This window comes from Oncorhynchus clarkii, chromosome 27, assembly GCF_045791955.1.
Source record: "Oncorhynchus clarkii lewisi isolate Uvic-CL-2024 chromosome 27, UVic_Ocla_1.0, whole genome shotgun sequence".
Lineage (NCBI taxonomy): Eukaryota > Metazoa > Chordata > Actinopteri > Salmoniformes > Salmonidae > Oncorhynchus > Oncorhynchus clarkii.
Window position 1 is genome coordinate 12,599,510 of NC_092173.1, and position 26,693 is coordinate 12,626,202.

The 26,693-nt window shown below is 44.7% G+C and overlaps 1 protein-coding gene across 2 annotated transcripts; it reads left to right on the forward strand.

Moving 5' to 3' along the window:
• LOC139386337 (bromodomain adjacent to zinc finger domain, 1B) lies at nt 1–25,675 on the forward strand. 2 transcript variants are annotated; one of them, XM_071131865.1, is made up of 21 exons: nt 1–22; nt 586–705; nt 2,100–2,216; nt 3,155–3,299; nt 3,430–3,646; nt 5,347–5,468; nt 5,728–5,925; nt 7,628–7,801; nt 8,022–9,594; nt 10,647–10,785; nt 11,014–11,147; nt 16,275–16,386; nt 16,552–16,650; nt 16,835–17,015; nt 17,264–17,449; nt 18,119–18,266; nt 20,383–20,530; nt 20,861–20,979; nt 22,361–22,497; nt 22,631–22,737; nt 23,002–25,675. In XM_071131865.1, the coding sequence occupies exons 2-21, from the start codon at nt 587–589 to the stop codon at nt 23,609–23,611; spliced, it is 4,785 nt and encodes a 1,594-aa protein (XP_070987966.1). In that variant the 5' UTR covers nt 1–22; nt 586; the 3' UTR covers nt 23,612–25,675. The 2 variants fall into 2 exon arrangements, with proteins under 2 accessions (XP_070987966.1, XP_070987965.1); XM_071131864.1 differs by lacking the exon at nt 1–22 and having other exon boundaries at nt 399–705.
• The last annotated feature ends 1,018 nt before the right edge of the window (nt 25,676–26,693 follow it).

Here is a 26,693-nt window from a genome sequence, read left to right on the forward strand (position 1 = left end):
TCCCGCCATTTTTTCAACCCAGGTGATAACCTCTTGGATATTTATATTAAGTTGTTACAACCCTTTACTATTATTGTAACAACTTCAACTTTCAAGGACTGAAACTGCGAGTCAAAAAAAATCGCTCCATTAGAAGAGGCCTAGTCTTTGGAGAACGGAGAGAGCGCGCCAGATCCCCTGACGGGAAGCTCCGCTGTTGCCGCGAGTTGGAGAATCCTGTCAGCTCGCCTCTCCATCCTCCTTTGGGACTAGCTAGCATAAGTTTATCCGTATAGCCTACCCGAAGAGTCCATTATCAGTTCACACTTTTAAACAGCTGTTTTTGACAAGTTCGTGTTGATGAACAATGACACAACTACCGGCGAACAGAACAAGGATGCGATTTGACTGCTAGCAAGAAGTGCTGTGTTATTGTTTTGCAGCGAGGATTTAGTCGACTGGCTAGCTAGCTTGCTACACGTTGAATGCTCCTGGAATATTTTTTGGATACTTGACTACATGCTAAGGCCATATTGTGATATTTTGCGTAGTTTTGTACTAGGAGTTTTATTTGTAAAGACGTCATCGCTGCCGTTTCGTACTCAGGATGGCACCACTGCTGGGCCGGAAACCCTACCCGCTGGTTAAGCCGCTAGCCGAGCCGCCAGGCCCAGAGGAGGAGGTCTACATCATCGAACACACCAAGGAGGCCTTCAGGAACAAAGAGTATCCTTTCACATTATGGCAAAGCCGACTCAGTTCGCCAGCTAGCTGACTATCAAAGCACAACCATTATGTACACTAATTGGGACTTCGCGTTTTGTCAGTGTTTTAACATGTTATTCACCTTCTGACCTTCTGATGTTTAATAACTAAATACTGTAGAATGTTGTCTTTGTCGTAATATGAGCACACAGTGTTATTTCGTAGCCAAAGTTGTGCTCTCTTTTAAACTAGCTAACTAGACAAACAGTAGCTAAGTTAACTACTACTAGATTTATTTGAGAATAGTACTATCCAGCAATCTATCGAGCTGATTTATGCCTAACTGGTTTGGGTAATTCCCAACATCTGTTTAAGTTTGTTATGGCGCGTTTGTTAGCATAGCTAGCTAACTTTACAGAGTAGATCGAAGAGCAGCTAACTACAGACAGACAACGTCACAGATTACATCACGTCGGTTCTGACACTAGCTCATAATCAAATCGGTCTGATTTGACATGCAGATAAAATTGGCATGTTTGACTTGTTGTAAATACAACGGTTATGACATGTAAGAAAAAACAAACGTGTTTGTGCCATGAACCACTTTCCAATAAAGTGTAGCCGGTGTAGGCTGCCTGGCATGCACGATTGATATTAAACATGTAACGTTATCGTTCAGGTTGCTCAACTGTGTAGTAACAATGCAGTTCAATGCGTTGTTTTGAAGTACCCTAGCCCTACTACCAATAGTTACAGAAGTATTTTGGTGCCCCACGTGAGTTCGAGATCATGTATTTCTCCAGGAGGCTGCATAACTTACTAGGCCATCATCACCACTTTTTGTGTTTCTAGTCTAAAGGTACAGTACAATAACCTAATTTGATAAGCAGCTAATTGAGCCGCCTGTAAGCAAACCCTAACACTACTATCCCAATGTACACCACCATCAACCCAAAATGTTTGTGCTCTGCATTTTGTCAGTAAGTGTAATATAATGGGTGACGTTTGTACTGCTTAACATCTAGCTAGCCTATAGCCATTGGGGTTATAGATGCCAAAGTCATGATGATATCGGGACATGACTTAACACATTGCTTAGCCTCTACAGACAGGAACACTGTTGGATTTAGTTTCAGCTGGAGCACAGTGTTTCTGGGTATTACCCTGCACTTTGGCTCTGTTATGAAAGGATCCCGAATATATGCATTTTGTGGGATGTCCCTCACACTCACTTTTAATTATTGAGATCAATTGCTGCTAACATGATTAATTAATTATGAATCAGGGGTCTCTGGGTTTACCGTAGAGCTAACTGAGTCAAGTGACTAAGCGGATATTCCTATCCTGTATCCTAGTACTCATACTATGATCATTTGAAGGGAATATGTGTTGTTATCCTGATGAAATGGCTACAGAGAGTATGAGGCGCGCTTGCAGAGGTACGCCGAACGCATCTGGACATGCAAGAGTACCGGCAGCAACCAGCTCACACACAAGGAGGCCTGGGAGGAGGAGCAAGAAGTCACTGAACTGTGAGTAACAAGCAAGTCTAGCTTGAGTGACATTACAACAGAAATGCTCTGTTTCAAAATAAATATAAATTGTTATTCTATACAGAGGCTAAAAAGATCTGTAGCACACAGTGCTCACTGTCTCCCGTTGAAGGTCACACGATTCACAGCTGTGTTATTGGACTTTCCCCGTGCATCTCCTTCCTTTCTATTTGCATGACGTATGGATTGAGTCATCCTTGAATCCAATGATGGGGAGAATGTCTTCATTTTATTTAATGAAAAGAGAGTGCAAAATAAGTGTGTGGCCTGGTCCAGAAACAACCCTTAGCACTTCACACTCCCTAGCACCTGTGTCCATCTGAAGGGATTGGATTAGGGAATGTTTAGACAAGGTCTAGGTTCTCTTCGTTTGATAAGTTTCAGGACAGTGTGTCCAGGTTGGCTGCTGTGGCATTGAGTGCTGCACTGTGGGAGTGAAGGAAAGTTGAGTTCCGTGTGTTCACGAATGACCTCAGCGCAGTGCTACAGCCAGGCTCTGCTCCACAAGCACCCTCGGCGCAAGCCATGCAGGATCAGCAACCGTATTTAAATATGTCTATTTATACTATGCAGGGAAGCCTGGGTTTGAATCTGCTTCCCCTGCTGGAGAAGTGGTTGTGTACAGGTAGGATAGGCATTGGTGGTCCCAGCATTCCGTTTCATTGAGATGTGACCATTTGTATTCATTCCTCGGCTCGGACTGCTGCGTGCATGTTTATGAATTACGGAAAGCATTTGCGGGTGACTCGAACAGTGCAAATAGCAATAGCCATACAAAGCCACCATCTGTCAAAATGAATTGCGTGAATGTGCACCAATAAACCCAAATCAGTTAGCATAAGAAGACTGTTTATTGCTGCCATTTTCAATCGAGTGTTCGATAAGTGAGATGTTTGACATGAGTGTTTTATGTCCAGACTTCAGGAGGAATACCCACTATGGTTCGAGAAGCCCGTCCTGGAGATGGTCCATCACAACACTGTCTCCCTGGACAAGCTGGTGGACCAGGCCTGGGTGGAGATCCTCACCAAGTACGCCGTAGACGAAGAGTGTGACTTTCTGGTGAGGTTATCTTTATTTTGGTCGAATGCTGTGAATGTTTGTTTTCATGTGGTGAGATAGTAGTCTATGAAGGTGGAAGAAATACTTTTAATGGAAAATGTTGATTAAAAATCATTTTGGGGGTCTTTAGGTGGGGAAGGAAAAGAGTTTGCGGGTTAAGGTCGTGAAGATACACCCCCTTGAAGGGAACGCTGAGGGGGAGACGTCGGAGAAGAAGCTAGAGGGAGCCTGCGACTCTCCTTCCAGCGACAAGGAGAATGCCAGCCAGGAGAACCAGAAGAAGGAACAACAGCTGACCAGAGAGGAGAGCCCCAGGGAGACCAGGGAAAGCAGGAGAGAGAGCCTCAGTGAGTACAACACGTTTGGGTCATGTTGTGCTACAAATTATATTATTCGATTTTGGGTAACCTGCACCAAAATCCACAACATAGTAGAAGTGTAAATGTTTAAATGAAATTGGGAGCCTTAACGTTAAGAAAAATCCCTAACAGCTAAAACAATGTCCCTACAACATTCTTATGACAGTGCACTTATCACAAAACATATTATTTTCTGTGTTATAGCCTTAACCAGACAATATGCTATAAAGGCTTGGGGAAAATTTTTTAAAGGTAGACTCAGCAATATGAAGTGAATGCGGAAAGGAAACAACATAGTGGGTCAACTTATGCAACAACCTAGAGCGTTGAAGTGCAAGACTACTTCTCTGCTGTTTTGGTGCCCTGGCTACCATGCTGTTAACCGTGTGAATCAAGCCCATGTGCAGTGACTGTCAGGGCAACATGCTGCATCGTGCTCATCTCTATTCTAGCCTATTCATTGATAGGCCCTGTATTATGGAAGTTGCAAGGCATTGCAAGCCAAGAAATGGTGATCTACAGCATTCCCTTGCGAGAGACAGCTTTTGGTTGCCGGTAGATAGGCATAGTAAATGGTTCTGACTCTGTCTGCCTGGTGCCTGACCTGCCTATACTGTGCCCCTCCCCTCTCAGTCTCCTCCGTTCCAAAAATACTGAGTCTTAGGAGTCAATTCCTAGCGGAATCTAATCTTGACACTGCAAAATGCGAGTGAGTGTGCAAGGAATTGTCGTTAAGTTGGAAAAAATGGCAGAGAGAGGCAAGCGACGGCAGTGAAGTCCTCTATGGCAATACTTTGAGAAGTTAAATGAGAAGGAAATGTTAACTTTGCGAGGTAGAATTGAGGTACAGTAATGGTAGTACAGGAATAGAGAGAAGTACGCCCCCCTTTTTCTTCTCTCTGATTGGTAGTTAGTCGTGTCCCATCGCTGCAACTCCCGTACGGACTCGGGAGAGGTGAAGGTCAAGAGCTGTGCGTCCTCCGAAACACGACCCAGCCAAGCCGCACTGCTTCTTGACACAATGCCCTCTTAACCCGGAAGCCAGCTGCACCAACGTGTTGGAGGAAACATCGTTCACCTGGAGACCGTGTCAGCTTACAGGTGCTGAGGCAGCCACAGGAGTTGATAGAGCGTGATGGGACAAGGAAATCTCGTCCTGCCAAACACTCTCCTAACCCAGACAACGCTGGGCATTTGAGCTGCCTCATGGGTCTCCCAGCCACGGCCAGCTGTGACGCAGTCTGGAATCAAACCCGGGTCTGTAGTGACGCCTCAAGCACTGTGATGCAGTGCCTTAGACCACTGCGCCACTCCCCCTCAAATTGATTTTAACAAAATATTGGTCCTCTAAAAAATACGTCCCTCTGTTGAATTTCAAAATCCTGACGTGGCCCTCGAGCCAAAAAGTTTGCCCACCCCTGCTTTAGGCCCTCCATGGAATGAGTTTGACACCCATTATTTATTTTTTATGTCACATCCCTATAACACAGCACATGGAGCTTTAAGACATGTGGGCTAGTTCAGAGACAGCTGTTTTTACATATTAAAGAGATTTGATGTCTATTGGACAAACCTGGATGATTCTTTTTTTATTTTATTCAAATGTGCATGTAAAAATAGTATAGGATCCACACAGGCCTGATCTGTTGACATGTGTTAAAGTATACTGTGTGCTTGTTTGCCATTAGGTGATCGAGCACGGCGCTCCCCCAGGAAAACTCCCACCGCTATGAAGGAGGAGAAGAAGAGATGGGTGATGCCAAAGTTCCTGCCACACAAGTATGACGTGAAACTGATCAGCGAGGACAAGGTTGGTGTCCTCTCCACTGCTTTAAAATGTCTATTGTTCACCTCCGACCATCAAGTGCACGTTTTATGTTACTGGGTCGTGTTCATTGGTTACAAAATGGATTTAAACAAAGAGGCTGCCTGAACTTGTTGAATAAGAGACACACTTTTGTTTTTCGTTACCAAATTGATTTAAAACATTTTCCATTGCATACTCTAATGAACACAACACTGGCGTCTGTTATGTAATTTATATAAATGTTTAAACCCTACACCAACAGGTCATCAGTGATGTCCCAGTGGACAGCCTCTTCCGGACTGAGCGCCCTCCGACCAAGGAGATCATGCGCTACTTCATCCGCCACTATGCACTCCGGCTTGGGACGGGAGAGACGGCCCCCTGGGTGGTGGAGGATGAACTGGTGAAGAAGTTCAACCTGCCCAGCAAATTCAGCGACTTCCTCCTGGATCCACACAAGGTAAACCTGGATTTATATGGTTTTTTGTACTTTTGTTTGTAGGTCCAAAAACCTCCACATATACTCCTGTTGGTGTAGTAGCTCTGGATTATGTGATAGAATACAACAGTAAGACAAAATGGAAAAAAATATTGCCTTGAATTATTCCACTTTTTGTTCTTACAGCCTGAATTCAAAATAATAATACAAATATAATCTGTCTACACACAATACCCCATAATGACAGTGAAAACATGTTTTTACAAAATGTTGCTAATTTATTGATAATGAAATACAGAAATATATCTCATTTAAATTACTATTCACACCCAACCAAGCCGCACTGCTTTTTAAAGCGCGCATCCAACCCGGAAGCCAGCCGCACCAATGTGTTGGAGGAAACACCGTGCACCTGGCAACCTTGGTTAGCGTGCACTGTGCCCGGCCCGCCACAGGAGTCGCTGGTGCGCGATGAGACAAGGATATCCCTACCGGCCAAACACTCCCTAACCTGGATGACGCTAGGCCAATTTTGCGTCGCTCCACAGACCTCCCGGTCGCGGCCGGTTACGACAGAGCCTGGACTCGAACCCAGAGTCTCTGGTGGCACAGCCCTTAACCACTGTGCCACCCGGGAGGCCACCAACATTTGCATTCTGATATAATATCTTCAAGCTCTGTCAAATTGGTTGTTGATCATTGCTATTCAACTATTTCCTGGTCTTGCCATAGATTTTAAGTAGATTAAGTCAAAACTAACTCGGCCACTCAGGAACATTCCCTGTCTTTTAGATTTGGCCTTAGGTGATTGTCCTCCCGAAAGGTGAATTAATCTCCCAGTGTCTGGTGGAAAGCAGACTGAACCAGATATTCGTCTAGAATTTTGCCTGTGCTTAGGTCCATTGTCTTTTTTTAAATGTTATTTTTTATAAAAAAGCATACACAACATCATGCAGCCTTTACTATGCTTTAAAATATAGAGAGTGGTACTCAGTAATGTGTTGTGTTGGATTTGCCCTAAACAGAACAATTTGGATTTAGGAGAAAAGGTGAATTGCTTTGCCACATTTTTTGCTATATTACTTCAGTGCCTTGTTGCAGACAGGATGCATGTTTTGGAATATTTGTATTTTGCAAAGGCTTCCTTTTCACTCTTGTCAATTAGGTTAGTATTGTGGAGTAACTACAATGTTCTTGATCCATCCTCAGTTTTCTCCTATCACAGCCATTCAACTCTGTAACTGTTTTAAAGTCCCCATTGTTTGGCCTTATGGTGACATCCCTAACGGGTTTCCTTCCTCTTCGGCAACTGAGTTTGGAAAGATGCCTCTATCTTTGTAGTGATTGGACGTATTGATACACCATCCAAAGTGTAAATTTAATAACTTCACCATGCTCAAAGGGGTATTCATTATCTGCTTTTTCTTTTACCCATCTACCAATAGGTGCCCTTCTTTCTGAGGATTTTGAAAAACTCCCTGTTCTTTGTGGTTTAATCTGTTTGAAATTCACTGCTCGACTGAGGGATCTTATAATTATCTGAATGTGTTGGGTACAGGGATGAGGCGGTCATTAAAATAAATAATCAACACCATTATTGCACACAGTGAGTCCATGCAACTTAAGTCAAGCAGTGTGAATACTTTCTGAAGGCATTGTATGCATGTTTTTATGAAACATTTTGTTTTTAATTATGTGACTAATAGTTTTTTTTGCCTTCTAGTTTTTCGCAGAGAATCCAGTCTCAACCAAGCGCAGGAGCCTGAGCTCAACGGAGGGCAAACCCAGTAAGAAGCTGAAGACCTCGAACACCCCGGGAGGAGTGAATTCAGGGAACGAGAAGAAAAAGGATTCTCTTGGCATGCCCCTGAGCCCCACGATCTGGGGCCACATGCAGGTTTGTCAAATTTGATACATGCTGATGTAATCTGATTTGCAGATATTTTTGCTGGATTTGTGGTTTTATAAAGAATCTTATATTGAATATGACTGTTGGTAGATAAACACAGGGTTTGTTTTCCTTATTTGACCATTTGAGAATTTAAATGTTCTGTAGAATTTGCAGATTTAGTCTGTTGCTTGGGATTGAATCAATAATGCATCCATTTATATTGTAGATGAAAATGAATGGCTCGCCTCTGAAGGTAAAGAATTCTGGAACCCCCAAGAAAAGAGATGGTGGGGCCTCTGTCCTCTCCTCTCCAAAATCCAGCAAAAAACCCAGGGATAAGAAATCTGCTGCTGGCAAAAGGACCCCTGGCAAGAGTGGTCAGAAGATATCCTCCAAAAAGGATGATAAGGGTGGAGGTGCCAAGAAGCCCAAGATGAAGCAGATGACCCTGTTGGACTTGGCCAAGAACCCTCTCTCTGCTGGAAGCCCCAAGAAGAGAGCCCGGAGCACTGGCCCAGGGACCCCCAAACTGGGCAAGCCCCTCCACCCCATGGCCCTGCATCTGCTGCGCTACTACAAGGAGCACAAGGGCAAGGAGGACAAGAGGAACGCCATGTCCTGTCTCATATCCAAGGCAGCCAAGGCCCTCTCGCCTGAGGACCGGGGCAGGCTGCCAGAGGAGCTCCGAGACCTGGTCCTGAAGCGCTGGGAGCTGCTGGAGCAGAAGAAGAAATGGGCGGCCATGAGCGAGGAGGAGAAGCAGGATGTGATGAGGAAGAGGCGTGAGGAGATCAGGGAGAAACTCCGGGAGAAGACCAAGGAGCGGCGGGAGAAGGAGCTGCAGGTGCGCCGTGAGCAGCAGCGCCGCTATGAGGACCTGGAGATTGAGGGCGGCAAGGCACTTCCTGTCTTCAAGCTGGTTGACATGCCAGAGGGCCTGCCCAACTCACTGTTCGGAGATGTGGCCATGGTAGCAGACTTCCTCAACTGCTACGCGGGCCTGCTGATGCCCGATGACCAGTACCCGGTGACGGCAGTGGCCCTGATGGAGGCTCTGGCCGGGGAGAAGGCAGGTTTCCTCTACCTGAACCGTGTACTGGTGGTGCTGCTGCAGACCCTGCTGCAAGATGAGCTGGCTGAGGGCTACAGCGAGCTGGACATGCCCCTGTCGGAGATCCCCCTCACCCTCCACTCTGTCTCGGAGCTGGTGCGCCTGTGCCTGCGGCCGTGTGACGCCCACGGCGATGACTCTGGCCAGGGCTCTGGGGGGGATGACTGGGGCCCCCTAGGGGGATTCGACCAGGTGGTAAGCGGTGAGTTCCTCGAGCAGCTGGAGGCGGTGGAGGTGTTTGAGCTGACGTCGACGGAGAAGGCCAGCCTGCTGGTAGCACTGTGTCACCGCATCCTCATGACCTACTCGGTGGAGGACCACGTGGACTCCATGCAGCAGCGCTCGGCCGAGCTGTGGAAGGAGAGGTTGGCCTCGCTCAAGGAGGTCAACGACCGCAAGCGGGCTGAGAAGCAGCGGCGTAAGGAACAAGCCGAGGTCAAAGGCGAGGAGGCTGCCAGTGGCGACACGCCATCAGCCACCGCCGGCGACACGCCACCAGCCACCACCAAGGTGGAGAAAAAGAAAGAGGGTAGCGCTAAGAAAGAGGTGAAGAAGGTGAAAGCAGAGCCAGTGGCCGCGGAGCCGGTGGCCACCGAGTCGGAAGACATGATCAGTACGGTGAAGAGTAGGAGGCTGATGTCCATCCAGGCCAAGAAGGAAAAGGAGGAGCAGGACAAACAGAACAAGGGTAAGGACAGCTGGAAGTATTGTAGGTCATTAGACTGGGCCATTTTTCCTGTTCAGGTCACATGGTAAGGAAATACTCATCACTAGTCATAGAAAAAATATTAAACATGTAAACAGCAAACATGTCGTCCCCCATGAATTATGCAGCGCTTCCCATGAGCCAATCAGTGTAATTTTGTAAATGCCAGATCTCCATGGCAAGACGCATCATTCGCTCGCTTTTAGTCAAAATCGGGCCGTTGGTGTTTGAGATCTCGTGGGTTAGCTAGACTCATCCCTAAGCGTGTGTGCCAAATATCATCACTCTGAGTCAAACGGTTTAAGAGAGCTAAAAGTGTCTGTTATTTCGCCACCATGTTGTCGATATGAATGTTCTTGCATATGTAATGTCTTGACAGTGTTTGCAACATGTGTACCAAATATTGTTATAATATGAATGTCTTTTGACTGATTTATATGCATTTGTATCAGACAACGTGAAAGTTTATTGGTCATTAGTCTTGAAAATACTGCGTTGAGACCTTTGTCCATAGATGCCACATCAAGTTTTGTGTAGATTGGTCAGTTGGTGCCAGAAGAATAGCGTTGAAGTGTTTTTCGCAAATTCAAAATGGCGGAGTCCCTGAGGCCCCTAAGTCAAACAGGGTGAGGTGCTTGACCTTTCAAAGTTATCATTTTCAATCTCTTGTTACAGCGCCAACATCTGACCAATCAGTGTAATTTTGTAAATGCCAGATCTCTATGGTAAGACAAATCATTCACACAAGTTTCATCAAAATGGGGCCAATATGGTCTGAGGTCGCGTGTGACTAACGTACTAACAGATGGAGACCGATCCAAAGTCCTCTCCCCAATTTTTGTTGTGGAGGACAATTAGAAAAGATGAGATGACTATGGTTGAATTTGAGCCAAACAATGCTGAGTCCGTGGTTGCATAGGTGATTTATGCAATGGGAATGCTCTGTTAAGTGCCTATTTAAAACAAAGCGTCTTTTTTTTTTTTTTTTTTTTTTTTTGTCACCGGCTCCAATAATTCAGTTTCTCTCCCCTCAGAGCGCATGGAGAAGGAGGCGGAGGAGGAACGTGTCCGCAAGCAGAAGGCTGCAGCAGAGAGGGCCTTCCAGGATGGCATCGCCAAAGCCAAACTGGTGCTGAGAAGAATCCCACTGGGAACTGATCGAAACCATAACAGGTCAGCACGCACACTTCAATGATGCACAACCGGTTCAGGTGTTTCATTTACAGTTTACTCTTGATACATGCACATCACTTATATGGTATAGTGCACGCATCCTCAATGGTCCCAAGACTTTGGCTATATTAGGAATCAACAACTATGTCAAATGTAAACTAAATTAATGTCACGGTTGGTTTATATTACCGTCGGTATTGACCTTCCAGCTCTTTGTGTCTCTGTTAGGTACTGGCTGTTCTCTGATGTGGTGCCTGGCCTGTACATAGAGAAGGGCTGGGTGCACGAGAGCATTGACTATAGCTACACCCTCACCCTGGAAGAGGCTACAGCCGAGCCTGAAGACGAGGAGGAGACTAACGGTGAGTTATTACACTGTCATCACATCTGAGAGGCTGCAAACCATAAGCTGTACTATGTTTAGTGCCTCATGTCCCAGAAGCGTAAAGGAATATAATTAATAAATATAGCTGTGAGCAGCAATGACGTATTACAGATTTTGAACATTAGCGTTACATATGCAAAGAAGTTGCTTATAGTTTCCTTGTTTTAGATATCAATACCAAATTCGGTGTGGTTTTTCTTTGGGATGTCAGTTAGAAACAATGCTGAGTCCGTGGTTACATAGGTGATTTATGCAATGGGAATGCTCGGGTATGTGCCTATTTAAAATAGCAACTTCAAGTTAATAGGCCACTGTGAGGTGGATTTACAGTGGTTTAAATGGAAACAACATCTAATTTGGCAATAACTCATCTTTTGATCAGTCCCTTTGCTTTTTTAAAACGTAGGTAAGACTTGAACCATGGGCTTACATGTCATATGGTTCATGAGAAGATTTTAAAAGTATTTTTAGCATATTTGTGTATGGGCTAATATGCATCTTGTAGTGTGACACTCTTTGAATACGTCAGTGTTATTTTCTTAAACTCTTTAGGGGCTATTGTGATGAGTCAAAAGACATTTAGAGTAAATCTGACTTTTAGTCCATGATTATTCTGAGCATTAGCGTTACAGGGCGGCAGGGTAGCCTAGTGGTAGGAGCGTTGGACTAGTAACCGAAAGGCCTCATGTTCAAATCCCCGAGCTGACAAGGTACAAATCTGTCGTTCTGCCCCTGAACGACCCACTGCTCCTAGGCAGTCATTGAAAATATGAATGTGTTCTTAACCGACTTGCCTAGTTAAATAAAGGTTAAAACAAAAAACAAAAAAAAACAGTCAAAGTGAATTGTTAATAGTTTCCTTATTTATTTTTTTGCGTATTAACTTGAAACTTTGGCATTGATAAGCCATTGTGGAGTGGATTTACAAAGGATTTTAATGGACATGTGAAATCTTCTTTCCTTATTTATCTCTTAACCTAGGGGTTCCTAAACTTATTTATCTCTTAACCTAGGGGTTCCTAAACTTATTTATCTCTTAACCTAGGGGTTCCTAAACTTATTTATCTCTTAACCTAGGGGTTCCTAAACTTATTTATCTCTTAACCTAGGGGTTCCTAAACTTTTTGGGCCAACTACCCCATTTTGATATCTGAAAATGTTTGTGACTCCAACCACGTGGGGGGGAAATGTATGTAATTATTAACAGCCAATGTTTATGGCAGTCAACTCACCGTCACATACTTTTAACGTGCGGCTATGACGGTCAATTGCAAATGAGTCTGACATAAGACACATTATCTCACCACCACTAATGATGTGCTTGATGCATGTCGCATCGGAGCGTCTGATAACCATGGGGTGTAGTCGACAGTGTGCATCTCTGCTCTCAAATCCAACCTGGATAAATTTTTGGTTTTAATGCAGACGAGAGCACTTAACCCAGCTTCACATGAGTTTGATGGTGCTTCAAGACAACTGGGAACTCAGGAAAAACACGAGGTCAAATCATGACGTCGGTGATCTTTACGTCAGCAAGTCTGAGTTCTAGAAAGAGGCCCGACTTCCCGAGTTGTATGACTGTTCAAGCTCTTATTTTTTTATATTTCATGTTTCCAGTTGTCTTGGAACACTCTAAAATTTGAGATTTCTGAGTTCCCAGTTGTTTGCAACATTGCATTAATGCTCGGAGGGAGACTGCAGGGTATTCCCTTTGTGACGAACCAAACACTTGCAGTCTTGTGTTCAGTTTGTTCAGTTTCCCATATATGTCTGTTACATAAGCAAGGAGCCATTTTTCTTTTCATTACACAGTCTCTTTGTTTTTATATATCCATTGTGAAAGACAACAGTTCCTCTCTCAATATGAAACATCTTAAAACACTCCATCTTGGTAACCACCAAGCCTTGGTATGAAATAGAACATTGTCATGCTCTGATCCCATACCTCCACATAGTTTGCAAACAGGCGTGCGCGCAGTGGTTGTGGTTTGATGTAGTTTAGAATCGAAGTTACCTTCCGCAGTAAATCTGAGTTTTGTGCTGCCAGTTGCAAATATCATACAGTGCAGAAGGACTCATAACTCATAACTATCTCTTAAGATAATTTATTTAGGCACGGTTACATATTTTATCAAATAAAAATCAACATGTAAACAAGGATCAGAATAACACTTTAGAGTGTCTGTTTGCATCGCGTGCGAGACGAGTGGTCCGTTGCTCAAGGAGCGAGAGACGGTCAGACATTACAGTAGCAGGTAGGCCTATATACAGTGCCTTCGGAAAGTATTCAGACCCCTTGACCTTTTTCGCATCTTCTTAGGTTACAGCCTTAATCTAAAATTGGTCAAATTGTTATTTTTCCTCATCAATCTGCACACAATACCTCATAATGACAAAGCAGAAATATCACACTTAAGTATTCAGACCCTTTACTCAGTACTTTGTTGAAGCACCTTTCATAGTGATTACTTACAGCCTCAAGTTTTCTTGTGTATGCCACTACAAGCTTGGCACACCTGTATTTCTCCCATTCTTGTTTACAGATCCTCTCAAGCTCTGTCAGGTTGGATGGGGAGCTCTTTTCACGTCTCCAGAGATGTTCGATTAGGTTCAAGTCCAGGTTCTGGCTGGGCCACTCAAGAACATTCAGAGACTCCTGAGTTGTCTTGGCTGTGTGCTTAAGGTCGTTGTCGTCTTGGAAGGTGAACCTTCGCCCCAGTTTGAGGTCCTGAGCGCTCTAGAGCAGAATTTATCCTTTTCATAAATTTTTGCTCCGTTCATCTTTTCCTCGATCCTGACTAGTCTCTCAGTCCCTGCCACTGAAAAACATCTCCACAGCATGATGCTGCCGCCACTATGCTTCACCGTAGGGATAGTGCCAGGTTTCCTCCAGAAGTGACACTTTGCATTTAGGACAAAGAGTTCAATCTTGGTATCATCAGACCATAGAATCTTGTTTCTCATGGTCATAGTTTTTAGGTGCCTTTTGGCCAACTCCAAGCAGGCTGTCATAAGCTTTTTATTGAGGCGTGGCTTCTGTCTGGCCACTCTACTATAAAGTCCTGATTTGGTGGAGTGCTGCACAGATGGTTGTCCTTCTGGAAGGTTCTCCCTTCTCCACAGAGGAACTCTAGCTCTCTGTCTGTGACCATTGGGTTCTTGGTCACCTCCCTGAACAAGGCCCTTCTCTCCTGATTGCTCAGTTTGGCTGGGCAGCCAAATCTAGGAAGAGTCTTGGTGGTTCCAAATTTCTTCCATTTAAGAATAATGAAGGCCACTGTGTTCTTGGGGACCTTCAATGCTGCAGAATTGTTTTGGTAACCTTCCCCAGACCTGTGCCTCGACAATCCTGTCTCGGCGCTCTACGGACAATTCCTTCGCCCTCATAGCTTGGGTTTTGCTCTGACATGCACTGTCAACTGTTGGACCTTTCCATAGACAGGTCTGTGCCTTTCCAAATCATGTCCAATCAATTTAATTTACAGCAGGTGGACTCTAATCAAGTTGATCATCTCAAGGATGATCAATTGAAACAAGATTCACCTGAGCTCAATTTAGAGTCTCAAAACAAAGGGCCTGATTACTTACGTAAATAAGGTATTTCAGTTTTATTTTTAATAAAGTAGCAAAAATGTCTAAACCTGTTTTCAGTTTGTCATAATGGGGTATTGTGTGTAGACTGCTGAGTCAAGGGGTCTGAATACTTTCCAAAGGCACTGTATAACCTATAAAATATGATAAAGAACAATCAAATAGCTAGGTAGCCAATTCAAACCATGTCTTTTGAACTTTTTAGCTATTATTATCATATGTTGTCGGCATGTCCCAAAAAACGTTCCATCGACACTTGAGAATAAGGCCATGCAAAGTTGATTCATTTTTTACAACAAGCGTTTCACTTCACCATTGTATTAATTTGGATTTGGTTCAATCGGGATGAGTCGAATGTGAATCAAAATAGTTATGTGAATTGGAAACAGTAATATTAGATGTAGCCTTTCTTTAGGATTCAAAACCTTTTGTAGATATTTCCAGTTGATTTAGGCATCCAATGTATGGGACATTGCAGGCTGACTAGAATCTATTGAGATGCAAAGTAAACACTAAGATAAGATAAATATGACTAAACTAAAAAGGTACATTTTACTGATGAAAATTTGTGGGCTTCAGCTTAATCAAAAGATTTGTAGCCTACCATGGCCATTTTGATCTGCTGTATTAAATGAGTGGATTATTTCAAAAGGCGTAACTTATTTGGTTGTAATGTCGCAATGTTATACAGGACAGCTAGTGGGTGTAGGCTGTTATTCCAGCCCCCCTCTGTTTGAGCAGGGCTTGATCAAAAGCCCGCACATCCAGTAGCTTTCCATGCTGAGTGTTGACCACGTGTTTTATACAGCTGCCTAACTGGTATTCTACTTTTGTTGGGGGTTAACTGTCTTCCACAACGACAGGAGATGGTACTTGGGATCAGAGAGTAGCCTCTGTGTCAATACCACATTAAGCATACTTTTGTTACATGCACATATAGAGACGCCACTAACAGTTGGTCATGGATATTTGGTTAAAAGTCATGAAATTCCATCTGTCAATGTGTATGAACCCTGAAGTTAAGAGGCCTAAGTACCGAATTTGATTTTCTTTCCCCAAATTTCCAAAATGGAGGAAAATCAAACCTGACGGACTTTATGGGCCCTTGAGGCAAATTTGTTCAGTATGTAAAAGACTCCTACATACAACATTTAGTCTCTACTTATAATAGGGCCACCTATAGGCCAATCAGTGGCATTCTTTTAGACTAAATGACTAATGGTCCTGTAGTTTGTGTGCTTAGAAACGTTACCAATCTAGCTGTGAGTTATTTGACCATGTCCCAGAAAAGTATTTTTATTCAGAGAATAACAATGTTTCACAGCTTTGCTGTGAACCCCTAAATATAATTGAGTGATATTATTAGTTGTAGTAGATGGTCTTGTAGTAGTTGCAGCGTTTAAACCTGGGTCATATACCTTAGGGCAGACTGTAGAAAAATAAGCCATTCCTATTGGTCAAGTTTGGTTTTGTGCCTACTGAACACGACCCTATTCTGTTGCTGGTCCTGCAGATGTTGAGGACGGTGGCAGTCTAGATGGTGCTCTGAGCGAGGGAGCCCACCAGGGGGCGCCAGCTGCAGTCTGCATCGAGACCACCACTCCCAACCAGGGACAGAACCTCTGGTATGAAACTCACTTGCAGAGATGGTCATTGGTTGACTTGTTAACTAAAAAGATTTGTGTGTCTTTCAATAACAGTGTTAAAACGATACTTACACCAGAGAGTAGATGATTATATTTGTTCTAGGGCATACTATGTGATTACACCTAGCTTGTGTTGTGTTGAAGGTTTGTGTGTGATGCTCCACGGGACCTCGATGACCTGGTGGAGAGCCTCCATGCACAGGGTGTGAGAGAAAGCGAGCTGAAGACCAAGCTGCAAGTCAGGTGAGGAGACAAGTGTTACATTCTACATTCCCTCCACCAATTCACTCGACTCCACACTTTACATTAAAAAAAAATTATGTTTTTGTCTTGTTCTATTTATGCAAATAGCCCAGAGTTTTTCCTGGTTAGGTCACATGGTACAGGTATATGTGCGACTGACTGACTGGATGTTGTACGCTGACAGGTACCAGGACATCCTCCACTCTATCAACCTGGCCCGCAAGGGGAACCCAGGGCTGAGGAGCTGCGACGGCCACCAGGAGCTGCTCAAGTACATGCGCAGCGACGTCATCGAGGTGGCCTCGCGCCTCCAGAAGGGCGGCCTGGGCTACATGGACGACAGCATGGATGAGTTTGAGAAGAAGGTAACTATTTATTCATACAATCAATTGACATGTTTGGACTCAGGACTTTATCCTGATCACTTATCTGGTCAAGTCGTTTGGTCAGAAAGCACTAATGGCCATAAACATTATTTTGTTCAACCAACTTTTCAAGATCTTCCTCAATGCCCATTTACCTGTATTCGACTTTGTGCCTTGCACATTCGGCAAAATATGACCTCTGAACTTTACCATTCCCCTCTGACATCTTTCTCTTTGTGTGTGTTCAGGTGCGTGACCTGGAGAACCTGAAGGACTTTGGGGAGTGTGTCATCACTCTCCAGGCTTGTGTCATCAAGAAGTTCCTGCAGGGCTTCATGGCCCCCAAGCAGAAGAAGAAGAAGAAGCAGGAAGGGGAGGAGAGCAGGAAGACTGAGGAGGTGGATGAGGAGAAGAAGCTGGCAGAGGAGGCCAGGGTGAGTAATACATATTTTAATCAGAACATGGTATGTTACCTGTAATTAAAAACAAGGCAACCCCCTTTCAAACAGTCTCTTATTTACAATTTTCTTGCAAATATAACCCCTTTTATACATATCAGTGCGTAACTGGCAATTTGTATGGGGGGGAGGGTTAAACCATGGGGCCTGTTTGCAATTCATATTAGGAAGGTATTAAACCATATTGTTATTGAATTTACCTGTGTAAAACAGACCCATGTGGTTACAGGGTCTGAAAATACAGGTTTCATGACTAGGTCTCGAGGTGGGTTGTAAATGTAGTATGATTTTATTTTATTTGTACCCCTTACCTCTTTCAGGTATAAGCAAAATATGGTATAAAGAGGAGGGTATGGTAAAGTGTGATTTGTATCTGTATATGAAAGGGGTATTCCTAACGACTAATCCAGAATCCAATGTTTCTTCATAGGATAGGATTGAAGCTAGGGTAATCTGTCCCTTGATCTGGTTTTAAAGGGCTGCTTCTACCCCCAAGCTGTATTTGAGCTTAAGGAGGACTGTCTTTTCAAATCAATGTTTATTTAAAGTGCGTTTTAAACACACTTTTTTTTTTTCTGTGAAAATCGATACAATAAAAGAGATTAAATAAACAATGTCAATAATTGTAATTTGTCTGCTGTGCAGGTGGCGACGGCAGTAGAAAAATGGAAGACAGCGATCCGTGAGGCTCAGACCTTTTCCCGGATGCACGTGCTGCTGGGCATGCTGGACGCCTGCATCAAGTGGGACATGTCGGCGGAGAACGCACGCTGCAAGGTGTGCCGCAGGAAAGGTGGGTGATCCTCAATGTCCTGGAGCTGTCTGAAAACTGAAGGGGGAATTTTAAATGGTGTCAATGGAAAAACGGCATTCCAATTAGTAAGAAACAATTGAAGATGGTATCCTAAAAGTGGATCTAATTTTAACACTAAAGTCAATCAGATGAAGAAAAACTGAAATCTATCATTAGGTGGCGGTAGAGCACCGTGCCCCAGCGTCTCATTAAGAACACTTTTCACAGTATTGAGTCATCTACACCTAGGGTTTCCCAAACACGGTCCTGGGGTCCCCCCTTGATGCAAGTTTTGTTTTTTGTCCTAACACTACACAGCTGATTCAAATAATTAAAGCTTGATGAGGAGTTGGTTATTTGAATCGGCTGTGTAGTGTTAGGGCAAGAACCAAAACGGGCACGCAGGGTGGGCCCGGAAACAGAGTTTGGGAAACCCTGGTCTACACTACAGCATTTGACTGTCATTTCCTGCCTGTTGGCGATTATCTGCCTGAGCAAAGTCCTGTGAAGACTTGGCGATTCACAAATCACCTTGCATCCAAACAACTACCCACTAAAGCAGGGGTGTCAAACAAGGCCCACGAGCCCATTTCAATCCGGCCAGAGAGGTGGTTTGAGTAAAAAATGTATTTCCTCTGAAATGTTTGTTTATTCAATCTCAATCGACATTGAAATTACTAGAAGTAAATGGAGACTGTAGAAATAATGACCTGGGCCCCCCGTGTAGTGATCTAAGACACTGCATCGCAGTGCCGCTGGAGGTTCAGGGTCCGCAAACGGGAGACCCATGGGGCGGCGCACACTTAGCCCACCGTCGTCTGGGTTAGGGGAGGGTTTGGCAGGCAGGGATGTCCATGTCCCATCGCACACTAGCGACTCATGTGGCGGGCCAGGCGCAGTGCACGCCGACACAGTCGCCAGGTGTACAGTGTTTCCCCCGACACATTGGTGCGGCTGGCTTCCGGGTTAAGTGGGCATTGTGTCAAGAAGCAGTGCGGCTTGGCTGGTTTGTGTTTCGGAAGACGCACGGCTCTCGATCTTCGGCTCTCCGAGTCCGTACGGGAGTTGCAGTGATGAGAGGAGACTAACTACATAAAACAATTGAATACAACAAAAAAGGGGTTAAAATAAATAAATAAAATAATGACCTAGATTTAGTCTCTTTAAAAAAATATATATATTTTTTTTTTGTCACATACCCCCAATAGCTACAGTGAAATGTGTTTTACTCTGAAGCTTGATACAGTCATTGAAATGTAATTTAGGGGTAGCATAGAAAAATCCAAAAGTGATGGATAAGAGGACAATATTTTTCACATTTTGGCCTTTGAGTCAGACCTCGAAGAAACAAATGATTAACTAATATATATACATACATACAGTATAAGGCCCTGTAAGTGTTGATGTAATAAAAGTACCAATTACTGTAAGTAGAAGTACAATACTCAAGGCCCTGTATGAAAATACACTACTCCCTCCTATCCATGTTGCTGATTTGACATTAGCAGAGTTGGTGTAGTGGAAACCTACCCAGTGATTTCAGGTTAGCCATGACTTATCCTTAGCCTTATCTTGAACTGCAAATATTTGGAAATGAGGTATATATAGGTAATAAATTATTATGATGGATGCTTGTTTTGGTAGAGCTAATGGGTGAGCTAATAAGTGAAACAAAAGTCACTCTGGGCCCCTTCTCCCTGAGGGTTTGACCACCTGTCTCATTGCAAACTGAGCCCTAGCCAAATGACCCTGGATGTTTCGGGGCATCTTGGTCCAATGCCATATCATCCCCTACTCCCTAGCCCTTTTTGTGTACCACTCAGATTTTTTTTTGTCACACCTGTCCCTGTCAAAATAGTTCCTCCACCTCTAATCAGTAACCACCTCTGGTCCTAACTTGTAGATCTGAGTCCTGGGCTATGAGGGATGCAGCGCTGGTATTTTTTGTTGGTTCAGTTGGAGCTTTTGCACACGAACTCTGTACAAAGGCTTCTCCTTATTTCATATGAATAACTTTAGCTGGTCTTAGTGACTTTATGTATACACATTTCATTGTCTTGAGTTAATGACTCTTTACTGAGTCTGTTTGTGATGATAATCTCCATCCTGTCTTCAGGTGAGGATGACAAGCTCATCCTGTGTGACGAGTGCAACAAGGCCTTCCACCTGTTCTGTCTGCGCCCCGCCCTCTACCGCATCCCCCAGGGGGAGTGGCTGTGCCCCGCCTGCCAGCCTGCCGTGCAAAGACGCTGCTCCCGCGGAAGGTAAGGGGTCACACAATAAAACGCATCACTTCACTGGAGGATTAAAGACTTAGCTGTGTGTAAACTTTCTTGTTCCTCGTCAAACACGACAAGCAAGCCGTTTCAATCTGAAGATGGTACTGTATAGTCCACTTGGAAAATACTTGTTTTATTATTTTGACTCCACTGATGTGCCCCCCCAAAATCATACAATTCTGTTTCTAGTTTGATGTTCTTCCAAACCTACAGCGTGTGAAGAAAGAAGTCTGTTTTGCTGGTTGGGTGGTTGTTGGGTACCAATTGGATGAATGCTCTTTAACATAGAATGCTGGTGGCTACTTGTTGTTCCAGAAACTACAACGAGGACACTGAGGAAGAGGAGGATGAAGAGGAAGAAGAGGAGTCTGAATCGGAGGACTCTGATGAAGATGACGAGGAGGATGCTGATTACAAGGCCGTGGGCCACAGCTGTGAGTATTATTGACCCTTGTGAGGAGCCGTACTTATCATAACCCAATGTAACAGTACTAATGAGGGCAGGGTGGCCAGCATGTGCAGGGGTTTTTCCCAACCTAGCTACAGTGCCTATCATAAGTATTCACCCCCTTGCTGATTTAAAAAAAAATATATATATATTGTATTACTTTTTAGTGGGAGTCTTGCCAAAAAACTAAAGAACATTCTGTTTTCTTGGTACATTTTCAGTTAAGGCTGTAGCACAATGTGGAATAAGTCAAGTGGTATGAATATCTTCTTAAGGCACTGTTTGTATGGGGTAGGGGTAGAGGAAGGGGTGGTCATTCAGTAATCTTGTCAACCTGTATTTTGACAAAGTGAGCCCATAAACCTTTGTGATTTGTTAAGCCACATTTTACTCCTGAACTATTTTGGGCTTGCCTGAACAAAGGGGTTTATTTTTTTCATTTAATTTGTATTCGTTTGTGGAATTATTTCCACTTTGACATTTACGGAGTATTTTATGTAGATCAATGACAAATTCACAATTAAATCTATTTCAATCCCTCCTTGTAACTCAACAGAATGTGGGAAAAAATCCCAAGGCAGGGTGAATACTTCAATATGACACCCACTGTATATTTATTGAATCGGTGTAAGTGCAGAGTTGACACAGAAGCCCATACACTCTGAAGTGAACAACTGTGGACTAGGGCTCTAAGACTGGGTGGGAAGGGCCTGTTGTGGAGCAGTGGTTTTACATAAATACTAGGGCCCAGATTGTCTCCTATCCTGACCAGCAGACCAGGGAAAACTCTGAACAGCACGAACAATGGACACATTTCCATTTCACGAGTGCAGAGAGAGATGGGAATGACAGGAATGTGGTGCAGTATTCTGAGCCCATTCTCTCCCCTCTTCATTGTCTAAGTGTTGTCATTGTCCTCCACCCCCTTTTGATCTGGTGGGCTTTTCACCCCCAGCTTGGCTTGACAGTATGTGGCAGAGTGATCCTCTGAGTTTAGGCATGCACGTAAGGTTGGAAGACAGGGGTGGTTGATGGTTATAGTGCTGCAATAACATTGCGAACCAAACTGAGAGAGGATACGGCCTCGTGCATTTTGAGGTCTCTTGACTAGGCACAGCTCCCTCCCTCTGATCATTTGGACTCATTGATGAGCCTATTAGACCAGAGGAGATCTGTTGAAATTTTCTGTTTTTTTTTCTGATTTTTTATTTTTATTTTTTTAATTACAAATCGGAATTATGTTTGACCATTTAACTTGTGATTTATATCTTCATCCCTGTTCTTACAGTTCAAACAGGTACAACAAATGGGGCTGACTGAAATGTTTTCCTGATGGTGTGTGTATTTAACTAGACTCTTCTTCCCAGTGAGATCAAGGAAGAAGACCAAGCACTCTAAAGCATCGAAGGCGTCCAGTAAGGGTGGATCTAAGAAGCATACTCCCCCCAGTAAACCCAGGAAACAGAAGGCTGCCCATAGCAGCCCTGCAGACCTCGACGAGCTGGTGAGAACACACCCTATGGCTCATGGTTATAAAGACTTTGGTCTGGTGACTCCAACGCACTGGTGCAAGCCAGCTTCTATGCAGATCATTTGACCCCTTCCTAACACTATGGTGTGTTTTTGGTTTGCTGCAGGTGCATCAGAGCTCAAAGACAGGTGTGCGTCGGCAGGCCCTGGAGCTGGAGAGGAGCGAAGAGATCCTGCAGAAACTGGTCAAATTCCGCTACAGCTGGCCGTTTAGGTGAGACTGATGCACTACTAGTCTGTTAGACTGGCATGCTGGGAAATGCCTCCTGAAAGTGTTTAAACTATGGCTTGACTGGTACAACTAACTTTGGACTTATACTCCTATCTCAATGTAACAACATACATTAACTATATAAATATCAGACAGTTGATTTTTAAAATTTTCAATGTAGGTGTCCATGTGAATTCCATAGCAATGATAAGCTAACTAGATCTGAGACGGTAGACCTGACCCCTAACCTCCCCGTCTTCTCTCCAGAGAGCCGGTGTCAGTAGAGGAGGCGGAGGACTACTTTGACATCATCTCCAGCCCCATGGACTTCCAGACCATGCAGGCCAAGTTCAGCGAGGGCCAGTACCGCCACGCCCAGGACTTCCTGGAGGACGTCAAGCTGGTGTTCTCCAACGCTGAGGAGTACAACCAGACGGGCAGCTCGGTGCTCTCCTGCATGGCCAAGACGGAGCAGAGCTTCACCCAGCTGCTCCACAAGCTGCTGCCCGGCCTCAGCTACCTGCGCCGCCGCCAGCGGAAGAGAGTCAGTCGGACCCCCCAGGTCTCAGAGGATGAGGAGGAAGAGGAGACGCCGAAGGTTCGGAAGATGCCGAATGGGAAAGGCAAGGTGGGTCGGCCCAGGAAAGCAGTGGTGGAGCAAAGGAGGAGAGAGGAGGAGAGCGAGGAAGAGGGAAGCGCGAAGAGGAAGAGCAAGCGGGCGGTGGCCTCTTCCTGCCGGAGAGACTACCGGGAGCAGGAGAGCGATGGCGAGGAGTGCGACAAGCGGAGAACTCTGCAGCGTGGGGCTGATGGCGGGGATAGTGACGAGGAGAACAGGGCTGGCCACCGACATTCCAAGCGGCAAAAACGCTCCTAATGAAGTCCAGGGTGCTTTTTCTGTTCTGTCTTTTCAAATTTCTGCCCCTAAATGAAGCAGAACCCACCTCCCAATTCCGAGGAAATGGGGCTCAACTTCTCAGATGGAGTTTTTTTGTGATTTTGGTTTTGTTCATATTTTTTAGTAAAAAAAGAAGAAACTGATTTATATTTGTAATGCGATTTAATATTTTGACATTTTTCAAACCAAGAAATTTACATTTAAGACGAGAGGATTTGTCAGAGCTCTTAGAGACCACCCCCAAACCACCCCCCACACCTTACATTCTGGTCATCCTCCCAGGTTTAAAGTTGCTGAGAGAGATGGGCTGAGAGAGATGGGCTGGTAACCGTTGTCCAGGATAAATTAGGTCTATGTCGATGTACAGTCATCATTCTCTGGTTTTGCTTTTTTTGACGTGACTTAACACTGGCCTTTGGGCAACCCGGCCGTGTGAGGCCACCAAAGTCCTTGGCGTCTACGTCTGAATTCTTTCTTCAGGCCACACACACACACACACACACACACACTGCCTAGCCATCACTCTGCCTAAGCATTGAAACAGATTATCCAGGTTTTTACATATGCAATTCAGTTTCCAGTGTTATTGACAATGAAAAGACCTATTGTACAAACAGCAGTACTTTTTAGTCCACTCTTTCTCCAGATGGCTCTGTTCTGGATGCAGAAACACATGTTTATCTGCAGTGTCTCATTCCTGGTCCGCCGCGGTACCCGACCTTTCACCTCCATAATGTCCTCAGGTTGAGTAGTTGATTCTCCTTCAACTCAGCCCTGTAGTTCTCTCCCTGTAAAACTATGCCTGCCGCCTTTATTTTCACATGTCCACTGTCTCATTAGCATTTATAGGCTTTTATTATTTGAAACCAGTGTTGAAACCACATTCAAGGATAACCATGGTCTAAATGCATGGAAACGTGCTTGTTGATTTTAAATGTGATTTTCGTGTTCAGTGTTTTTGTTGCACATCTGTCTGAATTTGATTCAAAGGCAGTGTATGAGAAATACTTGTGGGCTGTAACCACTTCCTCGTTCACAAAGATTTGTCAGCGGTCATCTTTATGCCATCCATACAAAGTCTGGTTAGGGTCTAATCCGAGGTAGGCGGTCTGTGTGGGGAAGAGGGTTCGTGGACCATGGGACGTGTTAGGTTCACATTCTTCAGCAGCAGGTTATTGCCGCTGCTTCAAATTCCTTTCCGTTTCCATTCATTAGCACCAGGTGGCGCTATACTACTGCACGCTTAACCAGCATAGTGCAAGTCATGGTCTCATGAGAACCTCTTGTCTTGTTCGTATCCCTTTCCTTAACCTCATGCACATTCTACTATCACTAGAGTGTGTACCATACTGTGTGTGTACCATACTGACACCTTGGAAAGTGGCTAAGATCCTTATAGTAATTCTCAGATGGGGTGTTGGGGTATCTATGTACAGGTCGCAGGCTAGGTAGTGATCTACAATGCAGAGGTCTTGACTATACCCTGTTCTGTGTATGCAGTTATGTGCTGTTCTATGCAGTACGTTAGGTTTTCCGACACGTAGGATTGAGGATTCAATGACCGATCTGATTTAATTTTGGTTCTTATAATTTGGGCAGTTTTTAAAAAAGAGCTTTGAGGTTTTTGTTTGTACTACTCAGCTCCTGTATCTGAGATGATTGGGATTTCATTGTTGGCTGTTCAATTACATTGAATGTATATGGAAGTGCAAATCTAAATGACTGCGAAAGTGACTGCTCTCAGAATACCTGTCTGTTGTAAATGCTTTATTTCTGGAAGAACTAAAAGAGTATTTTATACTTTTTTGTTGTTGTATTAAGTCTCAACTGGGGTCGGGATTGGTTGGACAGGTGTGGGGCTCACACGTAAAGGATATGGGAGTTTAGATCTCCCCCTTTTTTTCTTCTTTGTTTTGAGGTAAATATTATTCCCCCAGCCATCACTGCCAATGGTACACCTTCTGATCCATCATTGCCTGTGGGGAGGAGTTAGCCAGGCTGACGTATGTTTTCTTTACTTTTTAATAAAACATCATACAATGGTATTGCTTTTCTAGTGTCTTGCTTATTTCTGTCTTTATACTTTGGTTGGTTGAATGCACTGATTCTAAGTTGTCTGCTTCATGACTGAAATGTAAATGTTGATAAAGGTCCTATGCATTGTGAAAGATGGTTACAACCCAGTACATGTATGCTTAGTTTGAAGATGACTAGAAGCCGTTTTAATTCTGCAAGTTTATCTGAGGGGGGACAAGACTTTCCTTAAAAGACTGTCCTATTAAGGCAGCTTTTGTGGAGTCAAGTGAAACTCTTGTGTGTCAGGTTTGAAGGGTTTCGTTGCCTCGTCGGGACGGCTGGAACACTGACGTGAGGCTTCATCAGTCTGTCTGCGGTCGGGCTCTCTGGTTCGGTCTCACTAGGCTTGCACTCTCACCCAGAGAAGCATGCCATTCTTTTAATTACAGACACTTGTGTTGTTCTTGGACCTCTCCGGAGGCACCAGGTAATTATCCCTAGTCTCTCGTGAGGCACACAGGCTCCAGACTTTCCACTGTTGCATGGAGGGAGAGGGCCTGTGGCAGAGAGGGGGATGGTGGGGAGAGGGCCTGTGGCAGAGAGGGGGATGATGGGGAGAGGGCCTGTGGCAGAGAGGGGGATGGTGGGGAGAGGGCCTGTGGCAGAGAGGGGGATGGTGGGGAGAGGGCCTGTGGCAGAGAGGGGGATGGTGGGGAGAGGGCCTGTGGCAGAGAGGGGGATGGTGGGGAGAGGGCCTGTGGCAGAGAGGGGGATGGTGGGGAGAGGGCCTGTGGCAGAGAGGGGGATGGTGGGGAGAGGGCCTGTGGCAGAGAGGGGGATGGTGGGGAGAGGGCCTGTGGCAGAGAGGGGGATGGTGGGGAGAGGGCCTGTGGCAGAGAGGGGGATGGTGGGGAGAGGGCCTGTGGCAGAGAGGGGGATGGTGGGGAGAGGGCCTGTGGCGGAGAGTGGGGGGTGGTGGGAAGAGAGCCTGTGGGGATGGTGGGCAGAGTTCCTGTGGCAGAGAGTGGGGATGGTGGGGAGAGGG